Below are 15,984 nucleotides of genomic sequence, written 5' to 3' on the forward strand. Positions count from 1 at the left end.
GGGAGTACTTATAGTATGGCTTTTCTGGTTCTGGTATCTGGTTGAGATATGTGTAATTTTTAAAAAAATAAAAAGCATTATGAAATCTCATTTCTTATAACAACTGTTTTATTTAATACTCAACGGTCACGGGTTTCTTCAATGAAGTGTTTAGGTTTATTTTTTATAAAAATATAAGTGCACATTTGACCTCCATCTCACCTGATGGAAAGTGACGATGAGGTCAACAATGGAGCATGCACACCTAAATAATGCCTATTCACTCTCGCCTTCCAAGTTATAACGTTCAGGAAACAAGGCAGCAGACAGGGAATTCCACTCTGTAGCCATTCACCATATAAATGTGGAAGCGTAACGCTTCGTGCGAATCTTTGGAATATCCACAACATTGGGGTGGTACCCTAGCCTACGTCTAGTCCCCCGGTGATGGAAAGGGGAACGCGGAATTAAATCGTGTAGTTCCATCGCACGCTCTCCGTGATTTATCCCGTAGAATACCGATAAGTTGACAACTTTACTGCGATATTCAAGGCTCTGCAGCTTCGCCTCTACTAATTTCGAGTCACCTACAAGCCTTTTGGTACGCTTGTCATTTGAATCCAATGTGGCCAGTTGGTATGTAGCAGAGCCATCCCAAAGGTGGCAGCAGTACTCCATACAGTATCGGACTTATTATTAAGGTTATACAGTCTGTGGACCTCACAAGTTGTAAAGGGGTTCTGAGCCTTCTTCAACATGCGGTTTCAACACGATGCTTTCCTTTAGCGTTAGCGAAAAATATTCCAACTGAAAATTCACAGATGTACGTACTAATTTGATAAAGACTAAGGTTCGATATGTATTCTGGTCAGTTTATCAACTTTATCTACTAACAGATTCAAACGAAAAAAAGCCTAATGACAACTTGCACTAAATTTGAGTATGTCTTAAACCAATGATTAAATTAATTAGACACTATAAATTTTATTGAATTAATATTCAATTTTTATGTGAAATTACCCCACTAGTTTGTTATAATTATTAATACAAAGATCGAAAACTAAAAAAAAATCCTTCTAACTGGATAAAATAGAAATCATAGATTGCTCATAGATGGCGCTACGGCTAAAAAGTCGTTGAAAAATATAAAGATAACTAAATACAAAGATACGACGCAAGCATGTACAAAAATTCGTGAGGTCCGCTGATTCGTTCCATGGCTTAGTTGGTATAGCGCCTGACACGGTATGGTAGAAGACGTCGGTTCGAATACGGCCGGATCGAAGGAATATTTTCCAAGTGTTCGATCTTTGTATTAATAATTATTGCAAATTAATTAGACACTCTTAACACAATGTATTTATTGTAGTCTAGTGCAAATGGACCTAAGTGGCATTCCTTACCTTCCCGACATAATAGCAGGAATAGCCTGCGCTTGTATAGGCGTAGGTTTTTCGAAGCCAAGCTTTTTCAATATATCCATTTCTTTCTTACTAATGCCGCAATGCGCCCACGTCTTTATCGGTTTAGGGCATCCTCTCCCTTTCACTCTTATGCCTTCCAGCTCTGCTCTGTACGCGTCCACTTCTTCTGGCGTCATACGAGCTAGTTCATTTACCTGCAATAACCCAATTCATTTTCTCACTTCAATTGTAGTAAATAAAAATTGAAAGAACGGAAGGGATAGATTATTACAATAACATTCTACTCAGAACTTCAGAAGGTTTACTCTTCTATGATAAAAATTTAAATATAAATATGCCTCTGAATCGATCCACGGATCGGATCGTATGCTGTTGAATCGATCTCATAAAAACCGTTTCAAAATTTATAATAAATAAAACACCTTTATTACATGATTTAATTGCCATAATAAACAATGCGCAAAAGCTTAATAGTGACAGCATTTGTCTGTAATCAATCGTGCTTTATTGATCAAAACTATTATCGACAGACGAGGAAAGACGAGGCTTTTGTTTAAATTATTAATACGATCTATACGATACGATTCGTCTTAATTTCGAATCGATTCGCTTAAAAATCGATTTGAAATGGATCGATAAAAAAATCGCTAGATCGTAATCAATTGAATCGATCTTCATAAAAATAGACTCGTAATGTGCATCCCTACTTCTAAAGGCCAGCGTAACCGTAGGTCGGGAATTTTTATACTCTGAGATGCTCTGAGTTCGGTCTCGGAGCATTGCAATTTATACCTTATGTCAATTGAATTAGCATAAAATATACATAGATAAATTTAACGTCCTCTGCCTTGTCTTCCTCCGGATTAGGCTGCCTTTCCATCTGAGATGAGCAAGGTAGCCAGGCGGTGCGAGGATGCGTTACGGACTCTTTTCAGCTATGCGTGGGCGGGGTACGGTGTGGTGGAGTGAGCGGTGGAGATAAGTCAGTGTCAGTTAGTGTCATACTTTCAGTAGCTCTAGTTTCCTACACAGTTTTGCACACATCCTTCGCCCGCATCCCTCGTACAAATTCCTCGCAGACATTTCTCGGTATTTTGTATGTATAAAAGGGTTAACGGAGCTGCGGTAAGCGAGGCTAGGAAAATGAAGTAATCCTATTGGTGGAGTTTTTCCTCGCATACCGCCTCGCTATGTGCACATCTCTGGTGGAAAGGCAGCCTTACGCTGGTTCAAGCAGTCTAGTATGAAAGTCACTCTGAAGGTTAAACACTCGAATTATTTATTATGTCCATTCCATTTTCGAACACAGTTTCTAATTTTACAATTTGAAATTTCAGACTGACTGTCATGGTTAGGTCCATCTCTAAATAAGAAACAAAAGTAGTAAATTAAAGACAAAAAAAATTATGCCATGAATAGTTGATTATACTCACCTCTGTGTAAAAAGCTTTCCTAAAAGGCATATATTCCAAACTGGAATGGTCAACTTTGGCCAAATCCTTCCTCTGTTTAGACGCAAGGTTCGCGGCGGCATCCTTAATATCCTCCGTCTCCTCCTCGGAGGAATATTCCAATCCGTCTTGGTTCTGTTCAATTAGTTCACCTTTGTTCTTTGTTTCGGTGATTTTCTTCTTGGCTGTACCTGTTAAGACGACGACTGTACCCGCGCCGGATGAGGGCACACTTATCATGCCACGTGACTGGTCCATTTGGTTTACTTTACGTACTTCCTGAAACCCAATAATGACCAATATTAGTTCAGTACAATAAAAAATCTACTAATTGCTATAACTCGACTTGAACAATTATTTTAGTATACGTAATTGAATGATAACATTCCCCTCCCGTGCCCCGCAGACTAAATGATGGCCACGCATTTACTAACCTGTTGCACCTCTTGCATGTATGCATCCAGAGGGTCAATTTCGTCTTCTTCCTCTTTCTTTTCTTCAACTTGTTTTTCTTTTCCTTCTCCATCTTCACCTGGAAAAAGGTACAGATTAATTTTAAATTATCGAAACCTATACAGGACCAAATTACATGATACACTTTGCAATTCACTGATTTCAAAGTGAACTATCAAGAAATTCCAGCCATTGAAGAACAGGCTGAACATTGCTAATATGAAACTAGATAAATGTAACTTTTTCGTAAAAAAAAAACGACCTCAAAAATTCGTGGAAATACATCTATTTGCCAAGTTTTATTGAAATCGATTACCGGAAGGTGCGCGAAATCGGGTTCATCCTCTAGTTTGGCACCCTTAGAGGTGGAATGTTGTCTACAAATTGAAATTGGGACCAATACTGAAGTACCCTCATTCCAACAAAAAAGAATCACCGAAATCGGCTCACTAATCGGAGCAATCGCGAAACATATACACAAAAAATACAGTCGAATTAAGAGCCTCCTCCTTTTCTTGAAGTCGGTTAAAAACAGATTAGCTTTTTTAAGCTTAAATGCATTATAACAGTTTGTATATCTGACGGCGCGTGTACACGCTAAGAAATTTGACGCGTCTGCTAGTTAAAAGATGAGACTGGTCTTGTACACAACAAGAACTTTGTCGGATCTAGCCACGAAAATATGTCGTGTCCATTGCAAACAAAAAATTATGAGTATGTATACGATACGAATGCTTTTGGGAAGACGGGTGCAGGTTAAACGTGTCAGTGCATTAACGAGTCTTCCAGGTAGCTGTTGTTTTACTACCGACTGTGGGAAGAAACATGTTGACTACCAAGGAAAAAAATGGTGATTGCATATTATATGTATAGAAAAATTTATAAAAGAAGATACAAGAGAATTTACTGGTTTCGTCCAATTTTGCAACAAAAAGATGAGTTTGGAGACCTATACTGCGACAACATGAGGAAAAGTTTATCAAATATTTTCGTACGAAAATTTCCACGTTTGATAAGTTGCTGGATGGTATAGAAAATAAAATTATTCATGAGGATACTAAAATGTAAAAAAGTATTCCTCCATACATCTGATTGGCCGCGGCTTTGAGGCGAGTAAATGAAATACTAGGTAAATATTTTTAAAGTTTTATTAATTATTTATTTCGTTATTAGTCGCAATAAAATTAGTGGTGTAACAGTGGTACTTTGCAACACCAGTCCACGCACATAAACGTTCGTTTACTGACAATACGCAGACATACAATGGCGGCAGAGCGCGTCGAATTGGGGGTAGGCAAGATATTTTCTTGTCCGGCGCCGAGAAGCAGTGTACACAGTTCGTGTGTAGAAACGACACGAATTCTTGCATAGACCCAGCGACTTTTCTTAGCGTGGACACGCGCCTTGAGTCTTCTTTGACATACAAGCTAAGGCTTTTATTATATATAAAGTTGTTAAATTAAACCATTATAAATTAAAATTGCATTATCAACTTTTTTTTTTATAACATCAAGTGACGGGACGAACAAGTCGTGCGCCTGATGGTAAGCTACACGGCTGTCCCTAACAGTTGCAGTGCCACTCAGAGCTTTAAATTACAAAGATCTGAGGGGCAATACGACTGCGCCCGTGACCCTGAGACATAAGTTGACAAGTGCTTGTAATTTTACCAGCAACCATACCCTTCAAAACCGGAACACAGTAATGGTGACATTATTGCTTGGCGACAGAAATAAGTAAGGTGGCAGTACTACCCAGGACGAACTCTTTCACAACGAGCTCTACTGCTGTCATGAACTCGAAGATTTATTGCAATATGTAAAAGGGTAAGAAAAGAGATTTTTGGTGAGAAATTTTCGTACCTTCATCTCCAGAATCATCTTCCAAAGACCACTTCTTAACAGTGGGCAGTTGCATGTTAGTCACAATGCTACCTTTCTGCACTTCCTTCTTAGCTGACTCCAGCTCTTTGCGTTTACGCTCCGCGCGCCAACGCTCGATGCGGTCGCGACGCTTCTGCATCTCGGCTTCGAGACGGCTTTGCTCTTCTTCCTATTTGTACAATTATGAGTACATATATGTATTGTTTAAACATTAAACGCCATAACATAACGAAAATCCCCAACCTCACAAAATTAAACTTGTGACTATGTGACGAGACAACTCGTCATGCGCCTGATGGTAAACGATATGTTTGTTGCTTAACAGTTGCAGTGCCACTCTGAGCTTTAGACACAAAGATGACACATCTACCTTTTTTCTTATTCAAAAATGTCTTTTATCTACACACATATCATAAACTAAAAAACCGCAAATTACGACCAGCATAAAGGTAAACTGTTTTGTGTTTTCTTATCTTTCAAAATATTATTATTGCTTCATAATAACATCGAATTCGATGTTATTATTACATTCCAATTTCGAACATCTGTGAAAAACAAAACAATTTGATATGACCTCAATTCTAATATCAGTCGAGATGAAGTTTTATTCGAAATGAAATGTCAACAGCAAACAATTTTGACAATTTCACACGTTACTTGATATCGAACGATACGATAGTTGGGGCTGATTCTAGTTTGTCTATGAATAAAAAATAAAAACTACGGTTGTGTGACACGCGTGAGAAAAATTCAATTTAATATAGGTGTAAAGACTAAATATTGCATAGTCCTAGTGCTTACCAAAATTTTTAAAATCTGCTAAATATTAAGGTTCCAAATTATTATAGTAATGCACTATTAGCAAAAAAGAGACTTAATCATATATTATCCCTATGATTATCATAACGAGTGTAATGAGCAACTTCAACAAAAAAAAATTTTTTTTTTCGCCAACATGCAAACCATGCAACATATAAGACTGATCGCATTGCACAAAATAAATCTATTCACGTAGTGAGTATCATGATGCTTTTACTACCATTTTATTCATATATTTTTTCGAAAATTATTTTTGATACAAAGACCGAACAACATAAAGAAAAATCCCTTTGATCTGATTGAACGCAAACCAGCATCTACTGCCACACTGGGATCACCTCTCTTACCTACTTAGCTACAGACGCAGACCGAAGATTTACATAGTGACATAACTGATGAATATGAATCATGTTGTACTTTTTTTTAAATAAAATTTTAAGTTTCTTCCAACAATATTGTTAGGGACAAAATAGCATCACCAATTTAAAGTACAAAATATGTGTATCTTGTAAATAAACCAGTGCATAACTGCTGTCAAATATGTCACCATCAGTTATGAATACATATTTATTTGCAATAGGTAAGGGTTATACAGGGATTTTATCAAAAATCATTTTATTAAATTTCACAAACTTCTGCAGTTCCGATTTTTATTCATACCATACAATGAAATCGTCCTTTTAAGAAGATGAGTCTGTCAGCATCATAGATTTAGTACATAGGTACCCATAGATTGCCAATGCAAGTGAAAGAGCGTTAGCATACACATATGTTAGAGCGAAATGGGTAGACAAGACCACTTCATTATACGCTATGAGCCTGTATGAACCTAGTGTCAGCTGACAACGAAACAAATTTCGTTAATTTTTGAAAAATAATTGGTTTTAAAATGTGAAATAGTGTTAAACGGACGTTTATTACTCATGGTAACGTGTTCAGTGCCCGGATGTAACTCATCTAAAAAAGAAAACTCGCAGAATTGTACATTTCACATGTAAGTACTATTTACATTTTTAGCTGTCTTAGGGTCGTATTCTAGAACTCTATTCAATGCTCAAGTCCGGATAAGAGTACGGTTTAAAGCACTCGAAATCATACTCAAGTCCCTGCCATTAGGGTTGTATTTCCAGCGCTTGAAATCATACTCAAGTCTGCTCAAATCCTGACTTGAGCATTGAATAAAGTTCTGGAATACAAGCCTAAAAGCACTACCACAAAAGTTTTACTTTTTTTAAGTTTTACGTTTAATTTTACATAAATATATCCGTAAACTTATACCATTCAAGTGCATTAATAACCCTTGAAGTTCTGAAATTTTTAACCCCACTTCATAGAGATTGACGCAATCGATAATACGTTATCGAGATGTCATTAACTGAAAAAAAGAAAAGCAAAGGCGTGTCTTGCATACAGCCGAAATCATCTTCATACTTAATATTGTTGAACCAGAAATTTGTGGTTTTAGTACTTTATATTTAATTAATATTGCATTACTGCATTATTTTTTGTCTACATTAAAACGAAAATTTCTTTTAATAGCGTAGTTGAGGCACCTATTTTTTTTTATGTTAATTATTGTTGTTGATTCAGATTTCCTCAAAACATTGAAGTACGACAGAAATGGTTTATAATGCTAAAGAGAGAAGACTGGGTTCCAAAAAGTTTTCAAAAATATGCAGCAAACACTTTAAGGAAAAATGCTTTTCCTTTAGAGGCAAGCAAAGAGTAAAGTTACGTTCTGGTTCTGTACCCACATTATTCATGCTGGTATGTCTTACAATTAATGGATTTTTGTGTAGTACTACTCTTGTCAACAACAAATCAGCGATATGTTGTTGTTAGAGTTCTGTTCTGTTCCGAAATATGATACTCATATAGGATCACTTGTGTGTCCCATCTATCCGTCTGTCACAGTCAATTTACTCCAAACCTACTGGACTGATTATTTTGAATTTTGGTACACATATGCATTTGTGTGACCAAAACATGTAACGTAAATAAATAAATTCTGAATTTGAAGTCACTATTGGGAGGGAAAGTTCTCAAGTATATATTTTTGTAATTTTGAAATATAAATATTTTTAAGTTGTTTAAGAAAATAGACGAAAATTGATCATTCTCCCCTTTATCTTCGAAACTACTTCGTTGGGATCTTCAAACAGTTGTATCTTGTATTTTATGTTAAAGATATATTGTTTTGAGATCCTATCCACAGCTGTCTCCAGTAGCGGTTCCTCTTTAACAGTCTTATAAAGAATTTCTGTATGAGGGGTCCTCATGTGCTTCCAAAGGCCTGCTCTGTTTAAACGCACTGCTGTTGACGCCGCTTTCTGTCTAATGAACAGTGGGAGGAGTCGCAGGTCCATCATCGCTTCGAGGGACGCAGTTGGAGTTGTCCTCATGCAGCTAATCGTCGCCATGCAGGCTAGTCTTTGGAATTTGTCCAGCTTGTTGGTTGCGGTCGTCAGCTTGGTTCGTGACCACCATACTATCGCGTCATAACTGATCGTGGGTCTTATCACCGTTTTGTAGAGTCATAGTGTTATCTTGGGTGAAAGTCCCCATTGTTTACCTACCATCCTATGGTACTGCCAGAAGGTGACAGTAGCTTTCTTAATTTTGTATTGAATCATTAATTAATTAGTTAATTAACGTCTCGGCGTTTTGCGATAAGATATTTTGGTAAATACGACGAAGTGAAATGCCGGTGTAATATGTTAATCGATATTAAAGTTAAATCAGTGGATGGCGCAACACTATTTATCTTGCACACATGCACATTATACGCACACAGATGTATTTTTGTTTTAGTCACGTCTCCAATAGTTCAGGGCCAATCTATGGATATACTAAATGTATGGTCAGCATTAAAAAAATTGACAATTATATTCATTTTGTATGAAAAAATATTTTATGAAATTTGACCAACTTCTGCTGCCCCAATTTTTTCATTCCATACAATTAAATGATCCCTTTATGAAACTGAGTCGATCAGCACTAAAAAAAATTTCGATCAACTTTATTCATTTTTATGGACAACTCACGCTTGACCTAAAAATTGACTATGCCAAATTTGTTTTCACAAGAAAAGACTTAATGGTTCCCAAGACAGTTTCCTAATATCTTCTATGGTTTAGGTTTTACCCATACTGTCTCGTATTTGTGAATTGTTTAGTTAGAAGATACTTTTATTTGCCATCTAGATCATAGGTTCCCAATGTGGTCCCTACCGCCCAGTAGGCGCTAGAGTCCTAGGGCGGTAGGGACCTCGGAAGCAATTGAGGGACGTTGATGCTCTCCAGGGAAAAAAGACCTGAATTATCTATAAAACTCCACTCCAAGTATACTTTTTTTCTCCTTTAGATTTTTTTGTGTTAAGTTAATATAAAAAGTACATAATTTCAATTATTTTTTGTGGTGGGCGGTGCGGTGAGCCAAAAAGTTTGGGAATCTATGATAAGTTGCTAGGCAATTATCCATAATTACCTTATCAACTGATCCAAGATCATATTCTGTGGATTCAGATTTCGCAGTCTCATCTTTGGTCTTTGACCTATCCTTGTCCTTGTCTTTGTCTTTGTCTGGTGATTTCTTCCTTGATGATTTGCTTGACTTGCTTTTATCATCTCGCTTATCACTAAAACAGAAATCAATAATCAAATACTTACTAAATGCAGCAAGTATTACATAGTAATTTATACACTTCACATTCTACAATAACATCACGGTAGAAAAGAAACGATGGAAGTCCCTTAAGCCTCGATTACCTATCAGAACTCATGCTCGCCAAAACTCACACATTCTTAATTTGAAACATTACAAAACCTTGATATTGATTGGTCATAGTTTCAAATTTAAAGAGAAATAACAAATTCTGGATTGTTAATATAATTTAAAGTTTACCCTGTTGACATATTGTTGAAAGTTCAATACCATCAATACATATTGCTTTTCTTTTTTTGTTTGGAATTTCCTTAGAGGACGGAAAAAAATAAAGGAAAGGAGCTGCCTTATCTACGGAATAAATGTCCCTACCTAAACCAAAAATGTCCACCACAAATGGCGGATTTATGTTGTACCATAATCATAGATAAATCAATATCGACATGCAAATGTATGGCTTGAATGTTGAAACTGTTGATACAGCATTTTATGTTTGCAAATTTGTGTACTGTTATTTATTACTAGGCAAGTAATGAGCCATTTTAATCAAAATTAAATAAAGTTACCCAATAAAAATATTTAACCAATAAATGTAATGATGGAATTGCATTTTCATGTAATCTTGTTACATTCAAAGTTCTATTTAAATTTGAATGGAGCGAACAAACGAAGATGGTATTTGATCCAATGTTTATGTTTGGCAGTCCTATAATTTCCAACCATTCTTACTTACTTTTTTAATTTGTAGGTAAACTTTAAAAATAATAATAATGAAATAATAAAAACCTCGTAGTGAATTTTTTCAATAACAGAATATCAATAATATGTCTGCTTACAAGAACAACACTATCTCAAAATAATCATCATCAACAATCATCAAAATATACTAACAAACAGGCAATCTGAAAAAACCAAAGCAAACTTCGGCAAGACTTATGAAAAACTACTTAAATGAGTCTAATTACATGCAATATTTTGGCTATAGTGTATGATTTATAGGCAGAAAAATAACACATGCCGGTGTAATGTAACATTCGGTTGATTTCCGCTTTTTCAACTGCCGCATCCCGTAATGCTGCAGCGACGCATTTTTATTCATACTTAATTGTTCTCATTGTCAATATTTTTGTCCATTTCATTACAAATCATGCGAATAATTCAATAAAACATTTGGCCAAATATTGGTTTTAACATTTGATGTACTTCCCTTTAACAACTGGATACGGATGTGAAAGGGCACTCCAAAAACGGTAAAATTAAGGGGACAGTTGGCATTTAAGATGACGTTACGTATTTTCGATTCCCGTGTTTGACATAAATCAATGTAGTGCTATCTCTTTTGGTTTACGACGATGCCGTCGTAAAAGTAAAAAAAAAAAAAATTGTAAAAACAACTAAATGTTTATGTTTTCGCTGTCTAAATGCATCATATGTATATATGTCAATATAACATGTCCTTTGGTTAAGGGAATTTCAATCAATGAGCTGCCGCCATCTAGCAGTTCATTGCTGAACAATGATGAATTTGAGTTATTAATTTAGTCCTTCAAACAAGAAGCAACCATATTGCAGGGGTATAAGCTTTACTTTTGTTTCTTGTAACAAAAAAATTATTTCGATAAACAGTAAATTGAAAATTTATTGAAATAAGACTTTCAGATGATATGAAATACTGCAGCTATCATTTTTGCACTCCAAAACAGCACTTAACGCCTATTTTCTAGAATTTTAGATAATTTGCACGAAAGAATGACACAACCATAGCAAACAAAGCAAAAATGGTACGCTGAGCTCAGATTGGTCTTTCGAGACCTATAGTTGGCGTTAACTAACCACATGTACCGTATTTATGGTTGTGTGAATATATTTATTACCTAATAATTTATTCAACTTTTATACAAAATACAAACTTCATACATGGCATGCTAAAGATTGGCTAATTAGTCAGCCTGAGCTCAGTCTTGTGTTGCACTCTTAAGTTGCCAATTGTCAGAAAAATCACAGACAATCAGTCAAAATACAAAAGATGCATTATGAGAATTTGTACAAACTATACAAATAAGCGTAAACATTGTCTGCCAACAGAGAAATTAAGAAAAATGGCAACCAAAAAATTATTTATATATTCATTTATATTTTTATAATACATAATATTATACTGTCTACACTTATTTGCTACTTAATGCAACCTACATAATATTTTTTTCAATCAGTAAATAAAAATATTCCATGCCTAAATAGGAAAGTATTATTCCAAGACATGTCATTTCTGATTCATTACTCTTTGTCAAACAGTAAAGTTCTCATTATTTATTATTGTGACTTTTCATTGGTGCCACTAGTTGCAGTGTACATCGATCTTTTTTTACTAAAAAAAATGTTTGCTTTTATACTTAATTATTTTTATCATAAATTATTCGTATTAAAATTTTAGACAGAAATTACTACTAATTGTATTAGTACCTAATAATTAAGCTATGGTATTCTCCAAAAGTAACAGCAAAAAATACATTTTTCATTAACATTTCTGATTCAGAATTTTCATTTATCATGAATAAATCTTTCAAAGTTCAATTGTATTGGCTATTGATTCATTGATTGATGAATCGGTCCTGAGCTCAATTCTTTCTAGAAATAATCAACATCCTAATTCTAGGTTGTAACATCAATATCACAAATAAATGAATATTATTATTTTGGGTATCTATTTTAAACTCTCGCCTTTCCAAAGACCTTTTTTTTCGGTGGTAGTAGTACAGAACAGAGAATTCCATTTTTAGTGTGATTATCTACCACATTAGTCCGTTTTGTTTTTATCTTACCTCTTTCTATCTCTGTCTCTATCCCGATCACGGTCTCTATCCCGGCTTCTATCTCTATCACGATCCCTACTCCGATCTCTCTTGGAATCACGGTCTCTACTACGGCTGCGCTTCCTCTTTGAAGATTTCGATGATCGGTCACGGCTCCTAGACCGTGATCGTCTCCGCTTACGATCAGGAGTTGCCGAACGACTGTGTGACCGCCTACGGTCGCGATCACGCCTAAAAACAACCGAAAACATTAGGACTGTCATGCATTGTTTGGTTACACCCAACCGTGTTTACGGATTAAAAATATCGCAAACGGATATCATAAATGTTTAGATTGTATCTTACCCGCTTCGCACCATAGTACCAATTAAACTTTCACTTATTTGGCAATATTTTACGTCATTTCCAAAATAATTTCAGAGTTTAATGCAACGCACGCGTAACCAAACGAAATTGACAGATCGTTTTTGGTTTAACGGATTCTACCGAAACTAAGTTTTGTGTGAACGAAAAAACGCTAGTTATCAATGAGTAGGAAGCATTATCTATCTCTATTTCTTTTTTTAATACACTAACTTGAAGTAGACGCAAAATCATAGACAAAACTTGCGTTCAGAATAAAAATTTTTCAGATTTCACTATACGAACGCATCGATATTTTTGTCTATGAACACAACAACACTAGGCGCCGCCAAAGAGGATCTAACCACTACGTTGAAGAGTCGGCACTCCAAACAAATTTTTTGAAGGATAGTCCTCTTTTTTAGCCAACATTACGCCGATAACGGACAGTGCCAACTTAAGAACAATAACCTATTTGACAATCAAAGTAAGCAACATAAAAATAACAACTGTCAGTCAATATTAGTGATGTCGTTCCGTTATCGATACTAGTGACGTCCATAATATATCGACAACAGTAAAAAATTTTGATAATAGGTTGTGGAGGTTCTTATTAATAATTAGAAAAGAAATAAAAGTAGTCATAAATATTTTCTTAAAATAGTTTTATTAATTTGCTACAAATTGTAGAAAACAATATATTCTTACAGCACACGTTTAAATTGTTGTATACACAAATAATATTACAATTTTCAATTAAATTTTAAAAATACACAAGAAATATTCATGTAAAGTAAATATTTATAAAAAAAAACTATAGTGTCTAGAAAAAACTTACTTAAGACAACATCAGCAACAAGGTGTTCCTTACTTGTGGAAGGTAATGAAGCGTCAGGTTTGTACCTGACTGAACACACTGAAATTAAAAATCATGATTGACATTAAAAATAAACATAAAATCATTTCTTGCTGTAAAAAGAACTTAGATTATAGTGTCTATAAAAAACTTACCCAATTTAGGATCAGCAATCAAGGGTGCTTTACTTACGGAAGGCATTGACGTGTCAGGTACTGAAATTAAATTTTATGATTGTTAGGAGAAATATAAAAAGTAATCATGTAATTAGAAATAATTTCAAAATTTATAGATTAAGTCTACAAAAAACTTACTCAGGACAGGGTCAGCAACATGATGTTCTTTACTTGTGGAAGCCATTGGTGCATCAGGTATAGGCACTAAAATCAATTAAAATTGAATTGACACACAAAGTACACATAAATTAATTATTTGAGACATCAGTTCAAGTCAAAAATTAAGTCTTTAAAAGAAAATAATATTATGATTTCAATTTCGCGTTATTATATACTAGAATCATTGTTAAGTTGAAAACAAGCCCGCTGTAGGATTCTATGCGGCATCGTAGAGCGGACTGGTTTTCGCTGGTTTGGAAGCAGTTTTGCAATTCATTTTCATCCAATGTATTTTCGGTATCATAAGACAAACCTGTTTTGTTCTTTGCAGCAGTATGCAGAGGAAAATGTTGAAGTTGTTTATCAGTCAGTGGAGGTGAGGATAATTGCAGTTTAGGTACAGCAATATTCTTCAAACAATTCATTTCCTTACTAAAATGACTTTTTTCGAAGTGATCTCCGCAGATATGGCGTCGTTCATTAAGTTTTTCAATAGGCATATGTGCCAAATCCTCAATGCCAACAGCTCTAACCCACTCCTTGCAGCTGAAAGTATAGATACTTATTTATCAAACAAATTTTCATAGTTTTTTAGTTAAAAAGATTTTACATGAAAGATCAATATCAGAGGATGCATACGCAAACTGGTCATCAATTTAATTGTTGTTCTTTATATATTAACCCAACTCACTAGAAAAGGATAAATAATCTTTAATTTTAAGATTCTACCTTGTAAAATGTCCAAAGTTAACCTATACAAATGTGGTGACATGTGATGAAATATAAAAAAAAAAACATTTAATTTAAATCTTAACATCATTGCAGTACAGGCTAATTTTGCTTTCAAAAATTTAAGGGCTCAAAAACACCATACTTCTAATGGAAACTTAACAAAATGCACCATATGCAGCTTCTACTGGAAACTTAACAATGTGCACCATATTTACCTTCAACTGAAAATTACTTGAACATAAGAGTAATGGAGCAGTCTTTATTGTAAATATTAATTGATTTTTATATATACACTCTCGGACACATAATTCGAGTCACTAAATAATAATAAATTAAAATTAAATAATAATAAATTAAATTTTTTAAAAAGTATAAAAACATAATGCTAAAAATGTGACATAACAACTTACAAATTTACAATGATATGCATAAGTCAATGATGATATGCCTCAATTTCACATTTTTCTTAAATTTTAAGCCATAAAGGCTTTAATTTATGTTCTATAGGGTATTCAGTGGCTGTCGAAATGTGACTTCGAGATGAAAGTCGGGCCAACGATCGCTACTGACATGCTAAATGACACAAAGTATAGTACCAAATGTTTCGTTATGCTAACATGACATAGGTTACTATAATGTTTACTTACCGGATTTCATCCAGTGGAAATTTGGCAAAAAACTTAGAATCGTCGTAGAATTCGTTCGGGTTACTCTCTTGTTTGCCACAAATTACACAGTTTCGATGACTTGTACAACCCATTTCATACGAAAAACCACGAATATATCACAAAAAAAAGAGTCACTTTCCCGAAAGAGATTTTCAGTAAAATAAGTGAATATAGGAAGGGAAAATACAAAAAAGCACAGGGTCGACTGCAAATACAGAGGAACCGAAGCTCAACTCGATGTAATCACAGGACAAATATGCAGAATAAACACAAAACACCGCAGGCGCAGAGCAGCTGATACGGAAAACAGACAAGAAAAATAGCCGCCATTCGGGATTTGATAGGTTATAGGTATTGCCATAATAAGCAGTTTCATTTCGTCTCATTAAGCCAATTACAATTATTTTAAATAGACCTAAAATCCTTTTGTAACACATATAAAATAGACATATATCCAGTATATAATATGGTAATGTGGTATAAATTACACCAAGATCACGGAAAACGCAAATGGATAATAAGTACTTATATTCTAAATCTGCCAATTAAAAAAAAATATATTGCAT

General features: G+C 34.7%; 2 protein-coding genes across 2 annotated transcripts in view; both read right to left on the bottom strand.

Moving 5' to 3' along the window:
• The window catches only part of LOC113231348 (probable ATP-dependent RNA helicase DDX46), a 37,732-nt gene extending 24,862 nt beyond the window's left edge, over positions 1-12,870 (bottom strand). The window contains exons 1-7 of the mRNA XM_026465638.1: positions 12,831-12,870; positions 12,495-12,716; positions 9,496-9,646; positions 5,170-5,359; positions 3,289-3,386; positions 2,837-3,133; positions 1,383-1,597 (exon numbers count right to left, since the gene is read on the bottom strand). Of these exons, the coding sequence (XP_026321423.1) occupies positions 1,383-1,597; positions 2,837-3,133; positions 3,289-3,386; positions 5,170-5,359; positions 9,496-9,646; positions 12,495-12,716; positions 12,831-12,844 (1,187 nt within the window). The 5' untranslated portion in view covers positions 12,845-12,870. The remainder of the gene's footprint in view (positions 1-1,382; positions 1,598-2,836; positions 3,134-3,288; positions 3,387-5,169; positions 5,360-9,495; positions 9,647-12,494; positions 12,717-12,830) is intronic.
• Positions 12,871-13,496: 626 nt separating this feature from the next.
• On the bottom strand, positions 13,497-14,633 carry LOC113231545. Its single transcript, XM_026465867.1, has 5 exons — positions 14,332-14,633; positions 13,998-14,063; positions 13,839-13,898; positions 13,666-13,743; positions 13,497-13,504 (listed from the first exon to the last, which is right to left on the bottom strand). Exons 1-5 carry the CDS (start codon positions 14,516-14,518, stop codon positions 13,497-13,499), a joined length of 399 nt encoding a protein of 132 aa, XP_026321652.1. The 5' UTR covers positions 14,519-14,633.
• Positions 14,634-15,984: the final 1,351 nt, after the last annotated feature.

The sequence above is a fragment of the Hyposmocoma kahamanoa genome, unplaced genomic scaffold, assembly GCF_003589595.1.
Source record: "Hyposmocoma kahamanoa isolate Upper Pololo Valley unplaced genomic scaffold, ASM358959v1 65, whole genome shotgun sequence".
Lineage (NCBI taxonomy): Eukaryota > Metazoa > Arthropoda > Insecta > Lepidoptera > Cosmopterigidae > Hyposmocoma > Hyposmocoma kahamanoa.